This window comes from Colias eurytheme, chromosome 26 (genome assembly GCF_061535395.1).
Source record: "Colias eurytheme isolate Ceu_HAF_F1 chromosome 26, ilColEury1 Martin Lab GWU primary, whole genome shotgun sequence".
In the NCBI taxonomy this organism is placed as follows: Eukaryota; Metazoa; Arthropoda; class Insecta; order Lepidoptera; family Pieridae; genus Colias; species Colias eurytheme.
Window position 1 is genome coordinate 912,144 of NC_143005.1, and position 27,670 is coordinate 939,813.

At 35.4% G+C, this 27,670-nt stretch overlaps 2 protein-coding genes and 1 non-coding gene across 5 annotated transcripts in view; 2 read left to right on the forward strand and 1 right to left on the reverse strand.

Annotated features, from left to right (window-relative positions):
• Ndf (Nucleosome-destabilizing factor) overlaps positions 1–18,963 on the forward strand; it is a 58,097-nt gene extending 39,134 nt beyond the window's left edge. For 2 of the 3 annotated variants that reach the window (XM_090116863.1, XM_090116865.1), the window contains exons 8-12: positions 12,341–12,451; positions 13,060–13,203; positions 13,883–14,009; positions 14,687–14,866; positions 17,201–18,963. In XM_090116863.1, coding sequence (XP_089972989.1) covers positions 12,341–12,451; positions 13,060–13,203; positions 13,883–14,009; positions 14,687–14,866; positions 17,201–17,400 — 762 coding nt within the window. In that variant the 3' untranslated portion in view covers positions 17,401–18,963. The remainder of the gene's footprint in view (positions 1–12,340; positions 12,452–13,059; positions 13,204–13,882; positions 14,010–14,686; positions 14,867–17,200) is intronic. The other variant, XM_090116864.1, reaches the window with a different exon arrangement.
• Positions 18,964–22,290: 3,327 nt separating this feature from the next.
• On the forward strand, positions 22,291–25,599 carry LOC149897008 (uncharacterized). Its single transcript, XM_090116643.1, has 5 exons — positions 22,291–22,352; positions 22,768–22,837; positions 23,204–23,309; positions 23,693–23,890; positions 25,388–25,599. Exons 1-5 carry the CDS (start codon positions 22,291–22,293, stop codon positions 25,597–25,599), a joined length of 648 nt encoding a protein of 215 aa, XP_089972769.1.
• A 1,723-nt stretch (positions 25,600–27,322) lies between these two features.
• TRNAM-CAU (transfer RNA methionine (anticodon CAU)) lies at positions 27,323–27,394 on the reverse strand. The gene has a single exon. It is a non-coding gene; the product is annotated as a tRNA-Met (tRNA).
• Positions 27,395–27,670: the final 276 nt, after the last annotated feature.

A 27,670-nucleotide genomic window follows, 5' to 3' on the forward strand; every position in this document is an offset into this window, starting at 1 on the left:
TCCTGTCATTGTGATAATAATTTACAAATTAGCAATTGAACTTAGCAATTGAACGCTTAAATTTGACAATTGACATGATCGGAATCAGTTGCTTGGAACAAACAAGGGCACAGCAAAATCGCGACAAATTATTTTGTATCAATGTTGCAGCTGTAAACAAAATGAAAAGCACTATAAGTACATATTTTATATATACATATATTTGTAATACAAATTCGTTAACTTAGGAAAAGAATCATATAACATACGACATGCGTTCACTGTGGTTCAACTAGTTAAACTTGGCAATATATTATGCAGCAAGCATGTTGCAAGTTAAAATATAAAAATGTATTCACGCATTCACCTAGAATATCATGCATTAGAATAACCTAGATAAACTTACCTTTCCGTTTTTTTTCTGTATAAAGTCAACTGAGTTTGTTTATTTTAAATTTTAATGTATTTTAAATAAAAAAAGGTATTTTTTCTGTTTCTTATGTGCGAAAACACACGTGTGATATAGGATTGAAAAATTATTTATGGATCAAAGATACGTTAGGAATGTAAAGCAAAATGTGTATTTTTTTTTCAGTAAACATATTGTAAAGAGCATCAAAAGCTTCAAAAACAGTTAATTTACAAATAAAAGGCTTACGAAGCGAAGTTTAGGTCTTAACTGGAGAACTTTGACGGTGCAAGTTTTTCCCAGTAGACAGTAATGAACACACCATGGAAATGCGCAGATGGTGTAATAAAATGCTAATTTTGTAGCGAAGGCTTGCTTGTCATCGATGTTTTAAAGTAATTCTGTACACGTTTTATAATAATGTCAGTATTGTATGAGATCTAAATTCTATGAGTTATCGGGGATTAATTAGATAGCGTTGTATTCACCTAATCTTAGAGTAAATAATCAAAGCGTGCATTTATAACAGACTAGCTTTCCGCCTGCGGTTTCGCCCGCGTTTTCAAAGATATACCCGCATAGTTCCCATTCCCGCGGGATTTCCGGGATAAAACCTATCCTATGTGTCAATCCAAGTTACCCTCTATATGCGTGCTAAATTTCACTGTAATCGGTTCATTAGAAAAGTAAAGAGTAACAAACATACATCCATCCTCACAAACTTTCTCATTTATAATATGTAGTAGGATAGGACGTGGTATGAGATTCTATTACGCTATTATTAATTTGATGCAACAATTATGTCATTATTCAGCCCGTGGCCCAGTTTGTAAAGTAACACAAAAAGAGCTTATGTAACTTATGTTTAATCTATCTGCATACAATTTTTCAGATTTTGATTGAAAGAGTAATGAATTAATTCATACAAGTCTATATAAAATTTAGCATTTACTTTTCAGTAAAAGTTTGCTGCTAGTAATTGGTGTAGATTTTGAAATTTGATAGGGCTCAATGACGTTCCTCAGTCTAACTTGTATCATGCTCAGGATATTGAAAGGCTGATGTAAAAGTTTGTCGACACAACTTTTAAACGTATCAACAAGAATTTGCAAATTTTTTTACAACTTTCGTAGAGGACTTTGTAAAACGTATCGAATCCTAATTTTGTACGAAATTTATCCGTGAAGTTACGAGTTAAGGACATTTATATACAGGCAATTTACGCAAACTTCTATACGTGTGAGCGCTAAGCAACAGTGAAATATATATTGAAGATTGATCGGTCACGGTCCACCGTACGTATATTTTATATAAATTATATTTATAATACCACTATTAATAAATATCGCCAGAGTAATTATAGATGTGCGTAATATCTAATCCCTATGTATCTTGTCTTCACGACGTTTTGCTGGGATGGAATATTAAAAGAGTAATTAAATTGTAAGTAATTTTGTCCATACTCTAGTAATAACAATTTTACGTTCTAAAACTGAGTCTAGAACGTTCTATTCTATTAAAGTAGTTACGACGGCAACTAGTCTCGTCAAAAGCTATTAAATCTGGGTCTATCAAGTCACGATTCACGGGCGAAAGAAAGTTTTATTTAATTCTTAAGGCTGGAAAAGCTTTATGAATTGGGTCACTGGCTTGGAGACGGTACCACACCCTCACAGAAGCGAGGTGACTAATGGTAGAATATTAAAAGTGATAGCATTGAACTCCTGTTTTCTTCGTGTACAATTTTGCCAAGTTTTTATATATTGCCATTCTTTAGAACTTCCACGGGATCGGAATGTTGCTTTTATGAGTTCCTCTCGAAAGACCTTTTAATACCAGAGGCGCCTATATTTTGTCGCAATTTTACGTAAAGTAAATCATTATTTCTGATTTATTGAATGGGCTCAGTACAAACAAGTACAGTGGACACAAGGGTAATGAAAACCATTTGGGAAAAAGGAATTTTACATACGTGTTATATACATATCACGTGGAGGGCTTTTGGGAATTTCCTAAAGGGAAGGTTGTGAGAGAAGCTTCGAGCCATATCTGATTACTTAACAAGTCTATTTGGCACAGTTACATATTATGTGAGCCGTATAATATAAAATATTGGTCCTTCAAACCGGATTTGATAAAATCTTTATCTCAATGTAAGAAAACATAAATATACTTACCAATATAACTTCAAATAAAAAGAAGCTTCTTTCTTGAATCGTTATATAAATAACACAGTCCTGAAACGAAAATCAAATCCTCCTTGGAAGATTATTTCAAACTCCAGCTTACCCAAAAGCAGCTGTTTGTAAACTTAATACCATTTAATACCTAAAGTCTAGACTGTCAGGTCGTTCGTGTAATTGTATATACGCCAGCACACTCGACGGCATTGTTTGAGCAACGCGGTGAAAGGGCCTCGTGCCCTCAATGTTCAGATATGTTGTGATAAGCGCAGCATTGCGACCATTTTTAATATTAGATTTCTTGGATGCTTTACAACTGGTTTCTGATTTCAAGTTACCCGACCCTTTTAAGACTATCGTAACGAAATTTGTATAGCAGTCTAAATAATAATAAGAAGGTCGACTTTAAATAATAACTGAGTTTTTGGTCTGTAGAATTTACCAGTGGTACTGAATTTATGATTTGAATAATATAAACAATACTTTATATTCAAAACAATAGTCATTATTTTAAATAATTCTAAGATGTAAATATTTTGCTTTTAAATATTGTTAAGTCCTGATTAAATAGACGGTAAAGAAATAGGTATTTTCTTAGATTGCTAACGTTTCACGGCCCACTTAGCAAGGTCCGGTCCGACCTTATTCTATTGCATGGAAATAAGTGAACAATTACTTATCAATTAGAATTCACGGTTTTATGGTCAAAGGCCATTTCATTGTCAATTTAGGTAACGAGCAAAACAATGGTAATTTAATGAATAAAACGGCAAGTGCTCTGCGAATAGATTTATTCAAACCATTGTCACTTGATGCTGTTGTGCTGACGGCATATTCTAAATCTGTTTATGAATTTGGTTATAAAAGTGACCTTTCCTGGTAAAAGTGACCTTTCCTGGTTATTCATTTATATATAAATGCATACCCTAAAAACATTGTAATTTTTTATTTGCAGTGTTTTAAAAGCTTTATGATTTTTAAGAAATTTTCTTCCATTTTTGCGTTGGGGAAGCATGCACACGTCATGTTAAAGAACTTTTTCAATACCCAACAACAGTTCTTATTGTGTAGATATGAAGTTTTTGTAATCATTTTAATAAAAATGTTTTGGGTTAGAGAAAAAAAAAATTGTTTATTTGGAACACAACAACACATTACAAAAACTTTATGAACGACCCAACCAACAAATCGTTGCTCTATAGTTTTATATATATATTTTGTATTTTCTAGTGTAAATTCCGATTTTTAGATTCCGATCCCGAAGTGTCAAGCAAAACACTCGTGTCTGAATGGTCTGCTTCTGAATTATCACAAACCACATGATGGCTGTTAACTTGGTTTTGTTCATAGGATGTAACAGATTGTACGGAATCATTGTCCGTATTCGAAGCCTCACCTTGAATTTGTCTGGTGTCAATCGTTACTGAAGCTGCGATTTTTTTTAATTCATTCAATCCATGATTATTAATAGACCGGGAGATACTGACACAAAATTTCGAGTCATTTGTAACAGGATGGCGGTTCTACAGGGGTCTTAGTACGCAATGACAAAAAGAAAAATGATGGTGTGAACGCTGGTACCGGTGGGTTAGTCGCGTGGGCGTTAGTCGAACTCGTCGGAAAAATAGCGAAAGTCAAACGATTTGTAACACAAAAATTTTAGAATTTACCGATAGCCCATAAAAAAGAAGTAGGCGGTAGTGTCATGCCATACTTTTCCGGTATGACTTACAGCCCGCCATACCGACGCGAATGTGTTGATTTAAAAAAAACAATTATTCAACCATTTGTACCAAGCTAACTTTTGCACAGGTAACCATCGTCGTGCAGCCATTTACGAAAATCGCCATGCCATACTTTTTGGACGATTCCAAATGGTCGCCATACCGCCGAAAATCTGCAAAATTTTTTTATTTCGCCTATCTTTTTGTACCAGTATTGCATTTGGCTTTTTGGAGAGTATTTGATAAAATGTGACCATTATTATATTTGCCATACTTCTAGTAGGGGGAAAAAGTGCTGTCATACTTGAAAAATAAATTTATTATTAATTTATATAAGTGAAGATTTCCAACACCTAGATCTTTGAAATTTTGTATTTATATTCGTTGATCCTCAAACTTACAGGAAAAATAAGTGCCATACTGTTACAAATCGTTTGACTTTCGCTATTTTCCGACGAGTTCGACTAACGCCCACGCGACTAAGCCGCCGGTACCAGCGTTCACACCATCATTTTTCTTTTTGTCATTGCGTACTAAGAACCCTGTAGAACCGCCATCCTGTTACAAATGACTCGAAATTTTGTGTCAGTATCTCCCGGTCTATAAATAGAACCCTTCATTTATTTACGAGACGGTGCTGACAATATGGCAGGTTTTTGTTGTTTTAAAGTGAAAGAAACTCTCTTATAGGCCGTATATCTCTCGTAAGTGTCGCATTTTACTACATTAATACGCCGTTTTTGTTACATAACAGAGTTATTAACTCTTTTATACAGTAAATCAGTCCTATAACTCTGACCACTCAGCTATTAAACCACTGCGTTATAATGGGCAGAAAAACACTAATATAATTCAATTAGGTTACAAAGAAGTGATATAAAACTCGGATATATCACCTAATTGCTGTATTATGGAGTTTCAGCAACCATGAAGATTCACAGTGCGATTTCAAAAAATGTTGAAAATTAGTAGTGAGACAAAATGCAAATTTATGTTGTGTACATTGCCATATTTGCCTGGTTTGACACAAAATCAAAATAGATTTATCTATAACATTAACTTAAAATTATATAACCTAACAAATCATCATAGTGATGCATTTATATATTTTGACATAAATTCATGTACAAAATCTTTTTGCTTGACAAGGAATACAGTGTATCTGCCATTTAGTTATAAGAGAGAACTTGCTATGTTAATAGCATATAAAATTATTAACCAGTCTGGTACATGTTTGGTATCAGACCATCGATCTACTATAATTTTATGTAGTAGTAATTATATACATCAACCTAGGTTAAGTGTTGACGGACAAACTAGCCCTAAGCTAGATTTAAACTAGTATGTAAGACAACAGCTAAGCAGCCTTTTTCCATTGTACATCAAAATATTCAAGGCTTGGCTAGCAAATTATTAGAAATAGAATTATTTTTAAATCATAATAGTATAAAAATATTTTGTGTAACAGAACATTGGCTTAAACAATGTCAGTTGTTATTAAATATTGATAATTATAAATTAAAAAGTATATACTATAGGGCACATGCTATTCATGGAGGTTCTCTTATTTTTGTACACAATAGTGTTAAATGCAAAGAACGAACTGACATTGTAAGTCTTTCTGTAGAACGCACCATTGAACTGTCCTGTGTTGAGCTTGAGCGTTATATTATTGTTTGCGTATACAGACCTCCTTCCAGTGACTATAATATGTTTGAGACAGTCATGGAAGAAACATTACAGCGTTTAGGCAGGAGTAAAAAGAAGGTAATAGTATGTGGTGATTTTAATATTGATTTACTTTCACACACACAGACGGCAACACGAATAGTTAATTTGTTTCACTCATTTAATCTGTATAAAGTTTTTGATGAACCCACACGAATTACACCTACTTCTGCAACTTGTATTGATAATATATACTGTGATTGCAACTGTCTAGAAAAAAATATCCTCAATATACTGACTTCAGATCACTGTGGCCAGAAAGTAGTTTTGGAATGGGATTGCATACCTAAGTTTAAAAGAATTAATGTTAGGCCTATAACTAAAAAAGGCATTGATAAATTTAGAGATAATATTAATAATAAACTGCCTAACCTGAATGATCAATCCTTTTATAATAATCCTTGTGAAATGTTTACAAATCTTTTTAATTTAGTTCATAATGAGTTTAAAGAAATATTTAAAGTTAAATCTTTAAGTATCACCAAGGATTTACCATTTAGTCAATGGGCAACACCTAGTATACACAGATGCAGGAACATTCTATATGAGTTATATGGCATGAAGCAATATAACAAAGACTTGTCATTCCATAATTATGTTAGAAATTATTCAAAAACTTTTAAAAAAGTTTGTTTCACTGCCAAGTGTCTATATGTCAGAGATAAAATACGCAACTCTGATAACAAAGTTAAAACAGTTTGGACAATTATTAATGGTGAAATGGGCAAAAGCCGGACAAATAGTACCATAAAACTTGTAAATGCTGGCAGGGTCATTGACAAAAGTGCTGATGTTGCGCTTGCTTTTGAAGATTTCTTTAGTAGTGTCCCTGTTAGTATTACTAAAAAATTAAATTCATCATCAGTGCTTGCGGAGTCCTATTTGAGGGACCATGTTGCGGAGTGTAATGTATTATTTGAATTGCGACATGTGACTGCAGATGAAATTGTTAAAACTTTTAAAACATTAAACTTAAAAAAAACATGTGATCTCTGGGGAATGTCTGTGAATTTAGTAAATAATATTATAGAAAACATTGCCAACCATTTAGCCTTTATATTTAATCAATGTTGTGACTGTGGTATATTCCCTGATTTATTAAAGTTTAGTAAAGTTATTCCTTTATTCAAAAGCGGTGACCAAGAAGACTGTAATAACTATAGGCCTATTTCTATTTTACCAACTTTGAGCAAAGTCTTCGAGAAATTGATTTTAAACCAATTATGTAGTCATTTTGTTTCAAATGGTTTACTGCACGCCAAACAGTTTGGTTTTACAAGGGGGCGCTCTACCACTGATGCTGGAATAGCTCTTTTGTCACATATATATAAAGCATGGGAAAATTCAAAGAATGCTTTGGGGATATTCTGCGACCTTTCTAAGGCTTTCGACTGTGTAGAACATTCCACTCTATTACGGAAACTAAATTTTTATGGTATCAAAGGTTTATCTCAGGACCTCATAGCTTCATATCTTCAGAACAGGGTACAGACCGTTGTTGTTAATGGAGAGAAATCTTGCGGTGCGCCGATTAACATTGGTGTTCCGCAGGGATCTATCTTAGGACCGTTTTTGTTCTTAGTGTATATTAATGACCTACCTTATTATTTGCAGGATATGTGTGAAATAGTACTGTTTGCAGATGATACCTCATTAATATTTAATGTGGATAGATATGACACAAATGTTGACGAAGTAAACTCTGCTCTTTTATGCATATCTAATTGGTTTAATGCTAATAATTTATTATTGAATGCAAAAAAAACAAATTGTGTAGAGTTTATCCTTCCAAATGTAAAAAAGGTCAAAAGGGATATCATTTTAAACGGGGAGGTATTATACCCTGTCGAGTCTACTGTTTTTCTTGGTTTGACACTAGATGAGAAGCTACAATGGGGGACCCATGTTGCCACCACCGCTGCTAAGCTCAGCTCAGCTGCATATGCAGTTCGAAGAATAAGGCATCTCACCGATGAAGATACGGCTAGATTGGTTTATTTTAGTTACTTTCATAGCATTATGTCCTATGGAATTCTACTATGGGGCAGGGCTGCAGATATAGAAACTATATTTATATTACAGAAAAGAGCCACACGCTCTATATATAATTTACGTGCTCGGGACTCACTAAGAGATCTCTTTAAGAATATTGGTATCCTCACTGTACCATCACAGTATATATTTAATAATGTTTTACATGTACACAAAAACGCGGACTTACACACAAAAGTAGGAGATAGACACTGTTATGGCACAAGGAATAGAAATAAAATTGAAATGCCATTTTATAGGTTAGCTAAAGTTAAAAATTCATTTATGGGCCAAGGTATACGTTTTTACAATAGAATTCCTCATAGTATTAAAGAGTTTAGTAGTGTTAAATTTAAAACTTATTTAAAAAATGTATTAGTTCAGAGAGCCTACTACAGCATTAAGGAATATATGGAAGATGAAAATCCATGGAGGGTTGTCGCGTAAGAATAACAGGACAGTTCTTTGGCATATTATGATAATATATAATATTATGTAGTTAGATGTAAGTAACATGTAATGTAAAATTATATTGTATATGTATGGACATGACTTTAAAAGAGCAACTATGGAGTTTCTTGCCGGTTCTTCTCCATAGATACTGCTTTCCGAATCGGTGGTAAATTTAAAGAATGTAATGACGATTCAAAAGTGCTTCTGGAAGAAGTCTAATTGAATAAATAAATGTTTGAGTTTGAGTTTGAGTATAATAGTAATAAGGAAAACCATTACAACACTAAATTGTCCTATTGTAGATTTTTTTACGCCTCTATAGACATGGGACTATAAAGGTTACCCTAGAATCGTTTATTGCACTAATTTGCTGTAAAAAAGAGACCACCAGCGCTGTTATGTGATAATATCGTCCTGTTATTGCTGTACCAAAATCTGGATAAGAGCTGCTCTATAAACGCCGTATAAAATAGTGATATAAACGTTTACATCACCTTGTTATGGGACAAATTTGCTGTGTATGATTATAGAGCAAAATCATCTCATTAAACGCTATTATACAACAAGCTTGTCACCGCGACACTGTTATACGTCATTTAAAAAGCTTTTTAGTGATGTAAGTTATTGTTATAGGACATCTTTGCTGGTTGGGGATGGCACCCATAAAAGCTTAAATAAGCTGCGGCACAGGTGCCAACGCCCGACTCCATACATTAGTAGTTCCACTAACCAAAATTTAAACATTCATATCTCCAAAACAGAAACACGAGAAGAACGATATTTCTCTTTATACATTTTTTTCGGCCTCACATAAATTAAGAAGTTAATCCATCAATGTGTTGTTTTGATGAATACGTATTTGGACAGAGCGCAATAGCAGCGTGATTAGTGTTTTATATATTCGCAAATTCGGCTATTTTCATCTCTCATATTCCGATTGAACTAGGTATAGGTAAAAAACGTCGTAGGTCTCTACACTCTCCAGTCTAGACGATTTTACGTACCGTCTGTAACTGACTACGCTTTGAATTAAGCGCCTTAGAATTCTCCCCAGAGTCTATTGGACAAATTCCATTCCCCCCCCTGAGTTGAGATGTAAAAAATAAAGCTATAAATCATAATAAAGATATCCTATACCTATATCTTACTGGACGTGATCAACTAAAGATAGACATAGAAACCGGCGTTATTGCGGATGTCGTAATAAACATCGGCCGATGTTTTTGCTTCCTAGTTATCAGATACGTCTTTCCCGGTCGGTTTGTGAATGTCCCTTTTCATGTTATGTCGCGGAAAATACTGTCACTGTTTTTGTCATAGAAACTATTATCTAAGGAATTTTATTAATCCTTACTGTAGGTATCTTTTCGACGAACCTTATCACTTTTTATAACATGCAGGATTTAACAGTTTAAAGATGATTAAGTACAATATTGCACTGCAGTTTGCTAAATGGAAAGTTGTTTTAAATGTAGTCTTGCATTGTAACGCGAAAATTATTCTATTGATTATATTCCAAAGTAATTAGCTTTAACCACGCGTTGTTATGTTAAGTACGATAATAATTATTTCCAATTTTCTGTTACACAATAATATGAAAGCCAAAGTATAATGCCACTAAATGCTGAATACATTAACGTGTAAATTCGGAGTTATGTGATGTATTTTGCTATTTTCGTTTTTTTTATATGTTTCCATAATTAAGGATCGCAAAAATACGTCATTATTTACCTATAAACAACTGGCATTGAATATTTATATACGCTTTCGGGTTTAAATGACGACTTTTTAATGTTTTAAGTAGCTTCCTGTTTTATTATTAAAATTGAAAGCTTCCAGGGAGCTATCAAAGGTATAAAGGGTCGGGGGATAGACGGCCGACAATTACTGACCTACTTGGGTGATTTATTATTAATCCATTCGGTTACTCTGTACCTTTTATTGTAAAGATATTGAATTTTTTTGTTTATGAGTATAGTTACTGTTCGTATTAGTTCAGTATTGTCGAGACAGATGATTAGGAAATGATTTGCGTGAAGTATCTAATTATTACCTTTGTAAATTGTCGTATTTGACTACTAAACACATGTAATTTAACACTAATATAACCGAGGACACGTGGAGCATACGCAACGTGATAGCCTTATCGGTTGCAATATGTTTAATGTTTATACAATATCTCATTGCAAATGTATCGAATCTCGGAGTTTTGCGAGATGAAATAGATACTATTAAATTAGCATAGGGACTGTCCAAACATTTGAGTCACCTTCACAGTCGCCAGACGTCGATGGTTCAATACTTAACGATCGGCTGTGACATAAATATTTATATCTACAGGAATAGCTTCCTGAATGGATCTCTTTGAACTTGGCATTTGAAGGTCACGGGATACGTGCGATAACAGCGAAGTTTTGACAGAATTACACAAGGAAATATGGTAGGTAGATGGAAATAATTTGGACAAGTTTGCTTTCCTTTTAGGGTAATGCAGTTTCTTTGCTGTTCTTTTGAGATATTAGGTACCATATAGCATTAAGGGTGATTTTAGGACATTAAAAACCTAAAACATTAAAAATTAAAGTCATAATATGGGTAAAATTATGTTAATTCTGTAAGTATTACCTTCCTTGTTTACGGTCTTTCTTTATTTCCAAATGGGGAAAACATGAAACGAAAGCTGCGAATTGTAATACTATAAATATACTTGTATGAAAGTTATAATTGGGAATTCAGAGTCAATATCAAATGACGCATGCATTTTAGTCGTCGTAAATTAATAATTTACATCACAAGTGCATCGTTGTATTATGGGTATGACCTTTTGTCCTTCTAAAAATATACTGCAACAATAACATTGTCCATTGAACATTTAAGACGAATACATTTTTCTAATTCATGATGATGTCTAAGAATTTGTATTAAAAAACAGTCGTATAATCCTTTGTTTTGAGCCAAAAACTAATACCTACCACAGACTGGCACCGAGACAAACATACTTTCGCTTTTATATATTTTCCTATATTACATCTACAGTTAACACATATGACCTAACCGCAATCAAAGCAGGCGTAGTCTTGTCCATATAATTATGATTTACGAGCGTGGTTTCCCGTTACAAATAAAAGCGTGATAAAAAGTCAAGTCATTGTCGAGCATATCAGCTGTTACGAATCGCACAACGATTTGTGCCATGATAACATTGACAAAATTACCAAAATTCTGTAGGAACTACTTCCGAAATACCGCATGTTGATACTGAGATGTAACGACAAAACGGTTTCCAACTGTCGGCGTGTCGTATGCATATGACTCGGAATTCAGTATAGGCGAGTGCACCGTGTTCAATTGTGCGTGACTCGTGTGTGGCGGGAAAGAGCCGTTATCAAAATGGCCGCGCACGGTGCGGGCGGTCGTTGACGCGGGGAGCGTTCGCGTGGCTTGCTATCGATTCGTCTAGGACTGAAAGCGCGTGGCGCCATCTGTCGCAACTATTGGTGAAGTTGTTTTGTCGAGGCTGCGATAGATGGCGCTGTAATTAAAATGCTTAAATGTAAATTTTCTACTGTTTTAAAAAAAAAAATTCTCAATTTTTTTTAAGCACAATATTTATAAACTCTTTTACAAAATGCTCTGCATTTTAATTAACGATAATTGGGATTATTATATCAATTAGATGAAATAGTATATCCTGATTTTCATAACAAAATTACAATTAATGACCGTCCTTCAATTGACCAGTAATATCATCAATTTTACATCTTTACTGAGTAATTAACGCAGTATAACCCGAACCTTGAAACATGATTAATGGTAATATCTTTTACTTCCAGTGCAAAGACTTCGAGAAGGTTGGTGCGACGATAGCGGTGACGCCGTGTGATGTGGTGGAGGAGGCTGATATCACCTTCTCTTGCGTAGCAGACCCTCAGGCGGCTAAGGAGGTAATTAAGAAAAAGTGTCCTTAATAAAATCTAATATTAAGTTTCAGTTTGTTGTAAATATTTAATAGAAAGAAGAGAATAGAATTTTAAAAATAAAAGATGCTAAAATTGTAAAATTAATTTAAAAGCTATATAGAATGAGGTAAATGGCATATACTTTATTGTAAACAATGGCCACAGATAAATACCAGATTACCAAAATGAGTTTGAGGACCTCGACGTCTTAATATGTACCACATTAGAAAGCGAAGCTTATTCTATAAACAGATGATAATTGCCGAATTGACTGAACTCAAGGTGATTCTGAATGTTGTTGACAATATTTATTTTTTAATTTACATCATACATGTTTTAAATAATACATCTCTGATTACCTTAATCAAGAGACACATTAAATAGGTACACTATATTAAATAAACTGTGCATCTGTTAAATATATATTCAAATTGTATTAAATTTGCAGCTTGACACACATTATATATTACTCATCTAAAAAGAATCTAGTTTAGTAGTTCCATCTACTCTTATTCCTGTAGCGAAGACATGTCACACTTTTACCTCTGCAAAAGTTTAAAAAAAATTGTATCTAAAACATAATTTTCTCAAAGATGGTGTTCGGCAACTGTGGCGTGCTACACTGTCCAACGCTAGAAGGCAAGGGTTACGTGGAGATGACGTCCATAGATGCGGACACGTCGCACGATATCGTTGAGGCGATCAGCGGCAAGGGAGGACGGTATTTGGAGGCGCAGGTTAGTTGTGGTAGAAAATAGTTCGATATGGGGTGGATGATAAAACAGCAGCTTTATAGCAGGAGTCTGCTATAAAGCTGCTGTTGTATTAGAGTTTTGTGGGCTAAAATCGGGACAGTTTCGAAGTTTGTCTTGATAATAACTAAAAAAATGCATTTCAGAATTACATAATGATATACAATAATAAATTGTGGTATATGAATCATACTTTAGCAGTTAGTAATACATCAATATGTTCATGTTAATTAATATCTAAAAACTCAAATATTTAATCAAAAGAGTCTTCAAAATGCCTCATTTGTTTTGTCTATTTAAATATTGTATTGTTTTATGTGTCTAAAGGGATCGGCAACCGTGCTGCTTTATATATATACTAGCTTTCCGCCCGCGGCTTCGCCCGCGCAGTCAAAGAAAAACCCGCATAGTTCCCGTTCCCGTGGGATTTCCATGATAAAACCTATCCTATGTCCCGGGGTAAAAAGTAGCCTATTTCCTTTCTCGGGTATCAAAATATCTCTATACCAAATTTCATGCAAATTGGTTCAGTAGTTAAGGCGTGATTGAGTAACAGACAGACAGACAGAGTTACTTTTGAATTTATAATATTAGTATGGATTTTTTGGTTAATTGTCATTTGTCAGTAAAATTTGTAATAATAATACAATCGTTGTATTTCCAGATCCAAGGCTCAAAGACGCAGGCGGAAGAGGGTACACTGATAATCCTGGCGGCGGGCGACCGCACGCTGTTCGACGACTGCCAGTCGTGCTTCAAGGCGATGAGCAAGAACTCGTTTTACCTTGGTAGTAGTGCATTTGTCCGATTTTTTGTGTGCTAGTTGAGATAAAACAATGTGTTTTTGTGATATTTTTAATTCTATAGCATTATAATGCTTTATTAATAAACAAAAAAAAAAAAAATTAAAATAAACATTTTTAGAGAATATAAAAAAAATCGATAACGCATCTTTCGAGCAAAATCTTTATCAGAAAATACTAACCCAATCATGCCCTGTCAATAGTTATAAACTGATATACAGTTCTACAGCTTTCATAGATTACGTACGTACGTTTACGGTTTAATTTTGTTTTATAAAAATGACGCAAAAGTTTAAAGAAACTATAAAATATAATAATGGAACTAAATGCGAACCCTGTGGTACCCCATATTAAGTTATGCGTTGTAATTTAGTTTTTACTTTTTATCAATTGATACTTCTTAGTTAACATTCATAACACTATGCAATGAGCAACCAGTAATATTATACGACTCATTGTTTTTATATTATTTTTTCAATTTTGTGCATTACAAGATCATGGTAGACGATATCGAATGGTTCGTCAAATTCAGAGCACATAGTTGTGGCCGTAAATTCAATCAGGAGGGCTATTTTTATGTGTAACGCAAGAAACCATCTGTTTTGTTGTGTTTATCGAGTAAATTATTAAATATAAAAGGATAATGAACCGCACTCGGTTTCCAGGCGACATCGGCAACGCGTCGAAGATGAACTCGGTGCTGCAGGTGGTGGGCGGCGTGTCGCTGGCCGCGCTGGCCGAGGGGCTGGCGCTGGCGGACCGCGCGGGGCTGAGCCAGGCCGACCTGCTCGACGTGCTGGCGCTCACGCCGCTCGCCTCGCCGCACCTCATACTGAAGGGCCGCGGTGAGTGTGTGCACCAGCCCCGAGTGCTTTAGCTGTGAATGGTGTAGCTACAGGTGTGGGTGGTGTAGCTGCGAGTGCTGTAGCTGCGGGTGGTGTAACTGCGGGCGCTGCTGTAGTTGCAAGTTCTACAGCTGCAGGTGCTGCTATAGCTGCAAGTTCTATAGCTGTAAGTTCTATAGCTGTAAGTTCTATAGCTGTAAGTTTGACAGCTGCAGGCGCTGCTATATCTGCAAGTTCTATAGCTGTAAGTTTGACAGCTGCAGACGCTGCTGTAGCTGTAAGTTCTACAGCTGCAGGCGCTGCTATAGCTGCAAGTTCTATAGCTGTAAGTTCGACAGCTGCAGGCGCTGCTATAGCTGCAAGTTCTAAAGCTGTAAGTTCTACAGCTGCAGGCGCTGCTACAGCTGCAAGTTCTACAGCTGCAGGTGCTGCTATAGCTGCAAATTCTACAGCTGCACGTTCTACAGTTGCAGACACTGCTGTAGCTGCAAGTTCTATAGCTGCGCGTTCTACAGCTGCAGACACTGCTGTAGCTGCAGGCGCTGCTATAGCTGCAAGTTCTACAGCTGCAGGTGCTGCTTTAGCTTTAAATTCTACAGCTGCAAGTTCTACAGCTGCAGGCGCTGCTATAGCTTTAAATTCTACAGCTGCAAGTTCTATAGCTGCAGGCGCTGCTATAGCTTTCAATTCTACAGCTGCAAGTTCTACAGCTGCAGGCGCTGCTATAGCTTTAAATTCTATAGCTGCAAGTTCTACAGATGCAGGCGCTGCTACAGCTGCAAGTTCTACAGCTGCAGGTGCTGCTATAGCTGCAAGTTCTACAGCTGCAGACACTGCTGTAGCTGCAAGTTCTATAGCTGCAGGAACTGCTGTAGCTGCAAGTTCTATAGCTGCACGTTCTACAGCTGCAGACACTGCTGTAGCTGCAAGTTCTATAGCCGCAAGTTCTACAGCTGCAGGTGCTGCTATAGCTGCAAGTTATATAGCTGCAAGCTCTACAGCTGCAGGTGCTGCTATAGCCGCAAGTTATATAGCTGCAAGCTCTACAGCTGCAGGTGCTGCTATAGCCGCAAGTTATATAGCTGCAAGCTCTACAGCTGCAGGCGCTGCTATAGCTGCAAGTTATATAGCTGCAAGCTCTACAGCTGCAGGTGCTGCTATAGCCGCAAGTTCTACAGCTGCAGGTGCTGCTATAGCCGCAAGTTCTACAGCTGCAGGTGCTGCTATAGCCGCAAGTTATATAGCTGCAAGCTCTACAGCTGCAGGTGCTGCTATAGCCGCAAGTTCTACAGCTGCAGGTGCTGCTATAGCCGCAAGTTCTATTGCTGTAAGTTCTACAGCTGCAGGTGCTGCTATAGCCGCAAGTTCTACAGCTGCAGGTGCTGCTATAGCCGCAAGTTATATAGCTGCAAGCTCTACAGCTGCAGGTGCTGCTATAGCCGCAAGTTCTACAGCTGCAGGTGCTGCTATAGCTGCAAGTTATATAGCTGCAAGCTCTACAGCTGCAGGTGCTGCTATAGCCGCAAGTTATATAGCTGCAAGCTCTACAGCTGCAGGTGCTGCTATAGCCGCAAGTTATATAGCTGCAAGCTCTACAGCTGCAGGCGCTGCTATAGCTGCAAGTTATATAGCTGCAAGCTCTACAGCTGCAGGTGCTGCTATAGCCGCAAGTTCTACAGCTGCAGGTGCTGCTATAGCCGCAAGTTCTACAGCTGCAGGTGCTGCTATAGCCGCAAGTTATATAGCTGCAAGCTCTACAGCTGCAGGTGCTGCTATAGCCGCAAGTTCTACAGCTGCAGGTGCTGCTATAGCCGCAAGTTCTATTGCTGCAAGTTCTACAGCTGCAGGTGCTGCTATAGCCGCAAATTCTATAGCTGTAAGTTTTACAGCTGCAGGCGCTGCTATAGCTGCAAGTTTTTAACTGCAGGCGCTATTGTACCTCCATTACTTAATGAACATTACAATTACGTTTTTTAACTTGTTATTTATGCTATTTATATTTGCGTAATATGTTGTAACTAATAAAAACTAAATTACGAAAAATTTTGTATTCGAATATCCTTGTGTAACAATTGCATATAATATACTAGCTATCCGCCCGCGGCTTCGCCCGCGTTTTCAAAGAAAAACCCGTTCCCGTGGGATTTCCGGGATAAAACCTATCCTATGTGTTAATCCAAGTTACCCTCTATATTTGTGCTTAATTTCATTATAATCGGTTCAGTAGTATTTGCGTGAAAGAGTAACAAACATCCATACATACAAACTTTCGCCTTTATAATAGTATTAGGATTTTTTATCAGATTATATAAAATTTAAATTCTCTTATTCCAGCGATGATCGAATCCTCGTACTCCACGCACCAACCGCTCAGCCACATGCAGAAGGACCTCAAGTTGGCCCTCGGGCTCGGGGACGCGTTGGAACAGTCCCTCCCCCTTACGGCAACCACTAATGAGATATTCAAACACGCGAAACGGCTCGGCTACGCGAATCACGACGTTGCTGCCGTGTACATAAGGGCTAGATTCTAATGGGGGTCCGTGGTTGCAAATTTTGATCTGTACTTGACTTAACGTGGATAAAGTTTTGACGTGATAACGTTTTTAAAATCGTTTTAGTCGGGTGACATGTTCAGAAACTTGTGTCACACCAAAACCTCACGAGCGTAATCGCAGGTATAACGAGAGAGAGAGACGGACCGATCTCCCGTCTCATCTCGAGCGCTGCCACCAATAAGACGTTATCACGTAAACATCTCGATCGTGAACCTACTTTACAGACAACCAATTTTTTCTGAAACTGGATAACATGGTTAAAGAAACTTTCTGATTATAGACATTTAACTAAATATTCTCAGTTTCTCCCGACCGCCATTCGACCGTCATGCTTGCACAGATGAAAAAGTTTGAGACGATGTTAAAAAGTTTCATTTTAAAAATTGTCATGGTTTATCTTTAGTACAGAGATTTAAACTTGTCCGTTTCTATTGTCTTTGTCTATAGTTTAACGATCAAACATGTTTTGTAATAAGATTATGACCATGATTTTAATCAGTTTTAGGCCCGGTTTGTAATAAGATGGTTCGTGTTTTATAGACTTAAAAATTCGTAAGGATAAGTGATGTCGTACTGTCTCACAATGATACAATTCAATGCATTTATTGGTTTAATATGAAAAAGTTTCATTGATATAATATTGACATATATTTTCTTGAAATTAAACAATATTCAAACTTGATTTTATAAAATGTAATAAAAATGATCTAATTACAGAAATAATTTAAATGACAAGACATTAAGTTGCTATTTACTATTAACGTGAATCTAAGATTTTATTACCATAAATGAGCGGTAAAGCATATTTTTTTGATTTAATATCGGTTACAATCAAACCCACCCAATGAAACAACAAAAATTTTTTTGACGAAAAAATCTTATTATTTTTAATAGTTACAAATGTTCGTGTGTTCCTTGTATTAGCGTCAATTTTTGCAATCGTTTTAAGGAAATTCCCAAATGACCAAAACGTAGTATAATGAGCTTTTATAGGTCGTTACATAACAGAATAAATTTCAAGGGAAACTCTAAAAATTATAAATAAATACTTCTAAAAATATATTACAATAATTCAGTAATTTTGTAACTGCCGTTTGCCGATCGCGTTGCACGCGTTGGTTTGATGTTCTGTTATTAACGACCTTAACAATGATTTGTGAATTAATTCCCATTTTTAATAAATTAAAGAAGAATGCAATTGTTCAAGAATTTTTTCGTTATATATCTTCGTGAATACAAAGTAGATTGGTGCATAACTTAAATCAAACCCGTTATTATTAAATATAGTAAAACTATGAAACTTTTGTTATACAAAATGATTTTCTAAAATTAATGAAATAAATGACGTTTTTCTTAAATTAATTTTTCATTATGTTTTTAATATATTTTCAAGATAAGTTGTAAGGTAAAGATAAAACTAATTTTAAGTATGTGGCACCGTTTGAATGTTGCAAATCTTGTTTTATTAAATGTAAAAATGTCGAATAAATAAAATCACTTGTATGTTACGTCTAAGAATAATAAATAGTTTTAATATAATGTTGGTTGTTTTATTTTATTTATTACCTGTGACCCTCTGTAGCTAATTTTTAAATGGAGATCAAGTTAGGATGAGAACTCTAGTTATTCCATGACTTATACCTACCTACTTGCATTCCTTATATTTCTGTGTAGGGAAATGGCTTTTTCATTTATAGCAGCGATAATTTGATTTTTCAAACATAACGATGCTTAGCATTAAGGAAGTTAGGCTACGCGCAGACATACAGCGTTCTGCGTTCCGCGTTCTGCGTTCTGCGTTCGTCAGTTCTGCGTTCTGCGTTCTAGCGCACACAGGAGCACGTTCAAGATATTTGCGTTCTATTTCGCGACTCTCCGCACGTGAAACATGTCTCTCGAAAGTTCATCTTCCGAAGATGAAGCCTTGCTTTTGTGGAGTCTAGAGGAGTCAAAAAAAAGTAGAAAATGTTGGGTACACCCTATCAACACGAAACGAGATGATATGGGAGAATTTAGTATTCTTATCCCTGAGCTGCTTCAAGATGAAGAGAGATTTTATATTTATTTTCGAATGTCAATAAGTAGCTTCAATGAGTTACATGACTATGTAAAATCTGAAATAGAAAAACAAGATACCAATTGGAGAAGACGGACCAGCCATAGCGAGAACGCGAGTTCTTTGTAATTCTGTACAGAGAACGCGAGAACGCAAGCGTTCCGAATGACCGCCGCGATCTAACTGCGTTCTGTGTGCGTCGGCGCTATAGATCCTTCACATTACAAAGAACGCGGAACGCAGAACGCAGAACGCAGAACGCAGAACGCTCTCTGTCTGCGCGTACCCTTAATCGTTACCATTGAGATATACATATGGAGATACACCGCCTACATCACTTATGTTCCGCTCAACATAAGCCATAATTATGGCTTAAGTAACTGCACGCTAATTTTTTATTTGTTTTAAAGTGAAACGCATCAAATATGCCTTCGTGTGTGTTACGATATTGCACAAATAATACGGAAAAGTGACTAACATAACTTTTCATCGATAAGTACCTAAGTAGATAATAATTTTTAAAACTGAGTTAGAGAAAAAAAATGTCGCACAGATTTTGTTCGTGGTGTGTCCTCCATACGTAGTAGGTAATATTATCTCAATGATCGTTACATGCCTTTTCACAACACTACTGAGTAGAAAGCACAAAGTATAATTTTTTTAACTTTCAGTCTCTGGAGTCAAAATTCGATACCTTACTACATAACTGTAAATTCTATTTTTACGAATTTTTAAATGCTTACTAGCGGTCCGCCATGGTTTCGCCCGTGGTACATATTTACGTTTTCTCGCCATAAGAACCATCTTCGTACTTCAAGGAATATTGTAAAAAAAGAATTAACGATAATTATGTATAAACAATCCCATTCCAAAACTACCTAGGTACCAACACAATTGGCGATTCATTTTTTTTATTATTAAATGCTTATTTTAAAGATATAGACGTCATAATTGTGAATCAATGCTGATTCTACATGCAATACAAACATTAATTGCTTGTCATTACATAACTAGAATTAACGATAGCATCCACTTCAACCTTTATGAAATAAAATGCTATAAACTTTCAATAAATCAATCGTGAGCAGGCGTCGTCAACCTTGGATTGATTTGGGAACGATAATGACCTTCGAACGATGTACGACAAATTAGTGGTATCCAAAAATATCGTTCCGATTTACGTAGCACGGTCACGGCAGTGTGCGGCCACCGAGCCGCATAAAAATTGTACGTACGACTGGCTTATTATGAGTTTTATATCTCAGGAGTTAGAAACATTTGGTTTAATTTGCTTTTACTTTGTCAATTATATACGTCTACGCTCTACGCTCTTTTCTCTTTTTATTTACCTTTATGTTGATTTGTAATCTATGGGATTTTTATACGTTTTCATATTAGTGCTTATAGCGATTCATTTACATAGTAGGTACTAGTTTTAGTGTGCGTCCACACTGAATGCGCGGTGGCGGCGGCCTAGGCGGGCGCGACGAGCGGGCGCTCGCGGTGGCCACACCGACGCGCGAGCTCAAGTAGCGGTTCGACGTTTTTCGGGTGTTGCAAACTTTGGACGATTTGCTATTTTTACTGGACAGTCCGATTTTGAGATGAGATCATTATAGAAGTTGTACACGAAATAAATAAAACAGAGGAATAACGGGTGAATCTTATATGAAGAATTGAGATTATACCCTACAAAATTACTGTGGTGTATATAAGTGTTTTAGATTGAATCGCACTTATAAATAAAGAAGTTTCACTTCAACAATTAAGTATTTACCGCTATTTTACGAAAAACAATAAAGGATATAATATAAGAAGTCGAGCGACAAGACCGAACTGGTTTGATACCCCCGCCGTCCGCGCATTGGGTCGCTTACTGACTAGGCCCGTAGTGTGGCCAGAACGCGCGGATAGGAGAGTTTGAAAACTACGCGCCCTGGCTCGCTCATTACCGTCGCACTAGGCTTCCGCCTTAGTCATTTCAATGTGGACGCAAAGGCGCGTTTCATACGTTTGATATTTCGCGCCCGCCGTCGCAACCGCGCTAGGCTCGCAGTGTGGACCTGCACTATAGGCTATCACATCGATATCGACTTCCTTTATCTGCTCTATAAATTTCTCTATATACTAAAATTGGTCCAAGTAAGTTCATTAGTTTTTGCATAACAGAGCAATACGCGTTACGCGTAGAATTACAAACACGCTCAAACGCATTAGAAAATTTAGTGATAAGTATCATTGCTATTTTAAGGCCAACATTGAATAAGCTTCATCACTACATACTTAGTTTAAAACAAAGCCGCTGCAAGACCATCCCTATGCATGATTAAATCTTTAAAATGTGCCTAGGATTTTGATGTAGCTAAGATGGTTCAAGAGGATGGTTTTAGTGTATAATTTGTTAAGTTGAAACAAAGCGGGCGCACCCGCGGGAGAAAAGCTAGTAACCTATTCAATAAAAACGTTAAACATTATCAGAATACCAAATGTTGACAACATCAGAAGATCACAAACATGCAATGCCATGAAAGCTTGGAACTGAAAGAAATTTGTAATCGAAATTAGTCATAACATCAGTATTATTGTTGAACCACGTTGAACATAGATATTTCATATTACAGATGTTTCGACGTTTCTACCATAAGGTTTCTACAAATTATTGTATTATCCGTACAAAGAAAAAGTTTGGAAAACGTTATAATTTCCGAACTTAAAAAACATTACTTTTGAAACAATCAGTCAATAATGTGTCAATTAAATCTAATTTGATAAGCGTATTACGATTTTGGGAATAAAATTTATGTGTGAAAATGTCTTTTCTAACGGAATATTTTGATGAGTTCCGGCAGCATCCTATCAGGAAGACGCAGATGTAAGTATGGTAGAATATAAATACTTAGATCACTAAATTTCTGTTGCACAAAAATTGAGGGCTATCTTCTACAACGTTCTCCTATATAAACATAAGTTATTATTTACAGAGACCCCACTAGTACAGTGGTTTATTTACCTACTACATATATTGTGATGATGTTTCGAGAAGTTGCAGGGTCGAATCTAATGAAATAAATTACATGATTTATGTTGTGTTTTTAAATATAGCTTGACTTTATTACGTAATAGAAGATTTTACATTTTATATCCACCATACTATCTACGTTTAATAAGATCATCAATATTATCTGCTTCTATTAAATTAAAGAGTCAGAAAGAGAAAAATACATCACATATGTACAGCATATTTTTATCTGCTAATAATATAAAACCAATTATTACGATTGCTGCAGGTGTCGACCTGAATTGAGGTGGGCAAAATTCGAAGGCAGATGGTTAGATCCGAGAGTTGGTTCAGAAGATGTAAGGATACACACGCTCACTATTATAAATAAAACACTGTTATAATGTTTAATACATTTATTTTAGAATAATAAACACACAAATAAATAATAGTACCTAAGTACCTACAAAATAAGCTTAACCATATGGAATTTGGTGATACTATTACAGTCGATCTTAAAATACAATAGTTACATTCACAAATAAGTAAATTTCATGTAGCCTTATGTAATCATTTTATTTAACTGCTATAGATACTTAATTACGACTATAAAATAGATATTTAGGTAGTTCACTAATACCTAACTAAATGTATCAAAAACTGATTCTTGGATTTAATGTAGTTCAGTTATTTTGAGTTACATAAGAATACCAGTAAATTTATAGAAAGCATGGACGGACGAAGAGATAGAAAAGTTCATAAAGGACACGATGAGGAGCCTGCGCGGTCAGTCGACGTATTTTAACGATTACTGTGCGCATTTGTCTCAAGGTAAAATTTCTCATATAAATATAGCTTAAAATACTTTTTAATTTACAATATTACGATAGATGTACATGTTATATCCTTTAAAGTAGTCAGTGTAATTCCTATCAACATCGTTCCAGTCGTTACGTAATTCAGATTGAATAAACACAAAGATTTAGAAATTATAAAAAAAAATCAATTAGTAGGTACCTACGTCTGTTTGCGTACTAATTGATTTTTTTTATAATTTCGTATCGAATTGTTCTTTAATCGAGGCATAGGTACCTAAAACAACTTCACAAATATAGATTTACATACATTTTAATATAACCTTATTTAAGTATACTTCTTCAAAACCCGTAACCCCTTATCATATGCTAAATTCTAAAACCAAAATTATATGTAAGAATTCAAGACCCGTCCCTTCAAACCGCGTGAAAAGAAGCGTCCAACATGCAAGGCAGAGAAGCAGGTGTCAGAGGAGCCTCCGCCACCAGCCGCGAAGCTGGCCATCAAAGACACCGAGCTGATGAAGGTCGCCAAAGAGCTGTATGAACGGGACATGAATAAACCGACTTTGGAGCCGTTGAAAACGCATTTTAGAAGTTAGTTTTTGTTTCATTGGAAAATAGTAGACGTACCTACCTAGACATTGTTGAATATGTGTAGTTAAGATATAATATTTATTTACTTTTTTAGTATCAGAATATTGTTACGTACCTATGTAATTGACATAAAAATTACAAGTTATACTTAGCAAAAAAAAATCGAGATATATCCAAATCTGTTTTTTATGTTATTAGTGCCGAATTAGCTGTACATTTTAGTGTCATAGAAATTTGGTTTAACTTAGCTAAGCGAAATTAGTTTTAATGGCAATACCAATTGTAGAGTTTTCGAGTATGAAGACGATAGTCGATATCGTAACTAGCCACTACTAGACTACAGGCCCATGTTGAAAAAGTTATGGGTCATTTGAACCACCAGGTGACCTATCTAGAACAATATAAGAGCATAAAATAATAAGATTCAGCACTAGTCACTTGTAAGCTGTCCAACTCTGTGCAGATGACTGAGTGCAAAATGTAGAGTGACTTACTACCTGTACTTTTGAATTCTCATCTGCACTGAGTTGGACAGCTTACAAGTGACGGCATAGTGCTGAATCTTATTATTTTATGCTCTTATCGTTATCTATCGTTCTAGATAGGTCACCTGGTGGTTCAAATGACCCATAACTTTTTCAACATGGGCCTGTAGTCTATACAAACTAAAGCTCGCTAACTGATGTAATCTCATTTTTAATAATATTGTATGCATTGTTTTGCATTCTATCCGGGCGATTGTACCATGTAAGTACATATTGCATGTTTGTTTTGTAGTTATGTGCACAATGAGCCACATTGTGATCGTGTTTATGAAATGATAATTAGTAATATGTTTGTGACAGGTTTGATGATGCTGTAAATTGTAATATGTCTGATTTGAATTGAATGAGATGTTTGGTAAATTGCTTAAACAACGGGTCATGTGTAATTGTCAATATTATCGTCGATAATAACAACTTCTATATGTGATATAGCGAAGCGCTACTGTATGATTTTTTTTAGTCTTTAATGAAGGTTTCAGTAAATATCTTTATTTTTATCCCATTCTTCTGTTGTTTTCAAACCGTGAATATTTACAAAACAACGTCAGCATTAGCTGTTGATGTATCTATTTGTAATTTACTATTCTGACACAAACGTAATAAGAAAAGTATTTGAGTGACATGTCGATGTAAAAAGCGACCTAGGTGTAATATTTTCAATTAAATTTAGTTTTTTATGCTTCTCAACCAATTTGGATGTACTTGCCCTAGTTTTTACTAGCCTTGGCGATCTGATTTATACAAGTCAATTACCAATGTTAACTATTCATAAGATTTGTGTTTTTATAAAAAGTTTAGTTCATACTTATACTCCTTTTAAATAGACTAATATCATAAAGATCACAATATAGAAAATGTGTCATATACTTACCAACTTACCGGACATTCGACCTATTGCAGTTAAAAAATTAACCTATCATAAAGCATAAATTGTACATGAAATCTCTTCCAGTTCTCGGCTACGTCCGCCCCTGCCTCTACAAGACAGGTCTATCCGAGTACCAACACGGTATAGCCCGTCTAGCCTACGAGATGGTACGAGATGACCGCATCCCGCGGTACCACGCTCATAACGGGTGCCGGCCACGCTGGGGCCTCCCGCCCGAGGGCACCAGGCAGCCGGAGCTCGACGGGGCCCCGTATGATGGGGAACGGTTGTATTGATGAAGGAAATGGGAACAGTTTTGTGGAGATAGTTGAACATACAATGATGTTAATACGATTTTGCCAAATGAATAAAACCTAATATTATATTTTAATTGCCAATGATGTATATATCTTCAAGAAATATGTCTACCTACATACTATTAACCTTAAAGCAGATTATCGGTGAAATAACATAGTAATATGTATCGTTATTTGCAAACATGTATCTCGATTATTAAGAAATTACCTAGAAGATGTCTTTGATGTAAACCAATTTAAACAACCTTACTATCTCGCTAAGTCGCTTTATTACGTATTTTTACGTTTAAAAAATATCATATAACCTGACTGAAATGGTTTGGTGTGCTGCCAAGACAGTAATCCACACTGCGATATTCTGATACGAGAACATTTGTATTATATCACAGGTTTTTATATCTTGTTATTATGGGAAATATATTTTACAAGTTTGGAATGTTTTGTTTTATTTCGTTTTCTCTATTTCAGTAGGACACGGAGCTTTAAGCTTACCAGGAAGTGCTTAATTCACTATCTGTATGCAATTTCTTTTTATTTATAAAACGATTTATTTTGAAATTTTGTTACTTAGTTGTTAGTTAAATTGTTAATAATTTTGTCTCACATCTCATAACATTTGGACAGCTTATAATCTAGTGAGAGATTTACTACCTATAAAACCAGTATAATATTGAGTTATTCCGTGGTATTATTTCTGTATCTATGAAAACAAGGATATTTTCAATAATTTAAGTCTAAGTTAAAGATTTGCTTGATTTTATTAACCAATATTATTAATCTAAGCTGAACTGAGAGGTAGAATAATATAGTTTTATTTTACACGTCACCTACACGAGTGCATAACAGTAACAAGGAAATTTCTACTCTACCGCATAGCTATAGGTATATTTAATATTAGGTCACTGCTTGCAGCTTGGTCTTGGCTTGGTCACTAAAATTTCTCTCAGTGGTTGCTAGGAAACGATCGCCCTAAACAATAATCTGCAACAATGTGACGAGGTGATAAATTAGGGATTCGTTGAAACGTGATGTTTGCCCGATATTTGTGTATTTGAACAAAGATGTCTTTGTGTCTCGTGCCTTCGTTGGCAGATTGCCAACCATTGTGGATGGTGCATGATTTGTGACCATCTGTTGTTAATTACCAGTGTATTGTTCACTTAAATAGGTTATACTGGATCGTGATCCTTCGTTCCTGGAGTACCTACATGATACATCATACATGAATACACTCTGAGCCAAAGAAAGATTTTGATTGTCGTGTCTATCTTGCTACTTAACTTAAAATAAAAAAAAATTAAAAAACTTTACCCGATGCACGCTTAGATGCACGTGATGCAAATTTTTATGATGCGAAATAGTTATTTACCTGTATTTACTATTTTAGTTAGTAATTACTTAATTAGTATCAATATCTAATAGTTTTATATGTTCAGTTTTAAATCTATTATAACTTTATCAAGGTTATAGATAAGGTGATTTTAGAACGCAAGTCATTCAAGTACTATAAAAAATGTATAAAATACTCTATTATTGATCTACGAATACGATAATGTAAACAGTGTTTACTAAACACTAAACATTATTGAAAAAACTATTTAAAAATTATCATAAAAGATCGACTATTTACAGGAAATAGAAATCTTATCATTTAAAATCTTTCATCTCTGTATAAGGAAAAAATAAAAATAAAAAAGGATTCTAGCAGAGCGTGGTTTCGATCCACGGACCTCTGGGTTATGGGCCCAGCACGCTTCCACTGCGCCACTCTGCTCTATGATTGAGATGTGAAATTATGAGTTATTATCTACTTGACATGTTTTATTGCACAATAATATAAGTTACTCATGACTCTGTGTATCATACTGGTGAGATACTGGTTAACTGTTAAGTAATTAATATCAATTGATAAATAAAATATGTGTGCATTCATACAATTTAGCCTGAGTATAAAGTGAGCCTTAGAAAACATAAGGAAAAAGTGCCGGTTTGATCTTTAATTAGCTGCGCTCCGCGGTGTTACCCGCGTGGATCCGGACCAACAGTTCTT

Bases quoted from the DNA above. Each gene is read 5' to 3' on its own strand.
- LOC149897008 (XM_090116643.1), top strand. From the start codon at position 22,291: ATGTCTTTTCTAACGGAATATTTTGATGAGTTCCGGCAGCATCCTATC. The intron at 23,310-23,692 runs GTAAAATTTCTC...ATTATATGTAAG, and splicing joins CTGTGCGCATTTGTCTCAAG to AATTCAAGACCCGTCCCTTC. The intron at 23,891-25,387 runs GTTAGTTTTTGT...AATCTCTTCCAG, and splicing joins GTTGAAAACGCATTTTAGAA to TTCTCGGCTACGTCCGCCCC.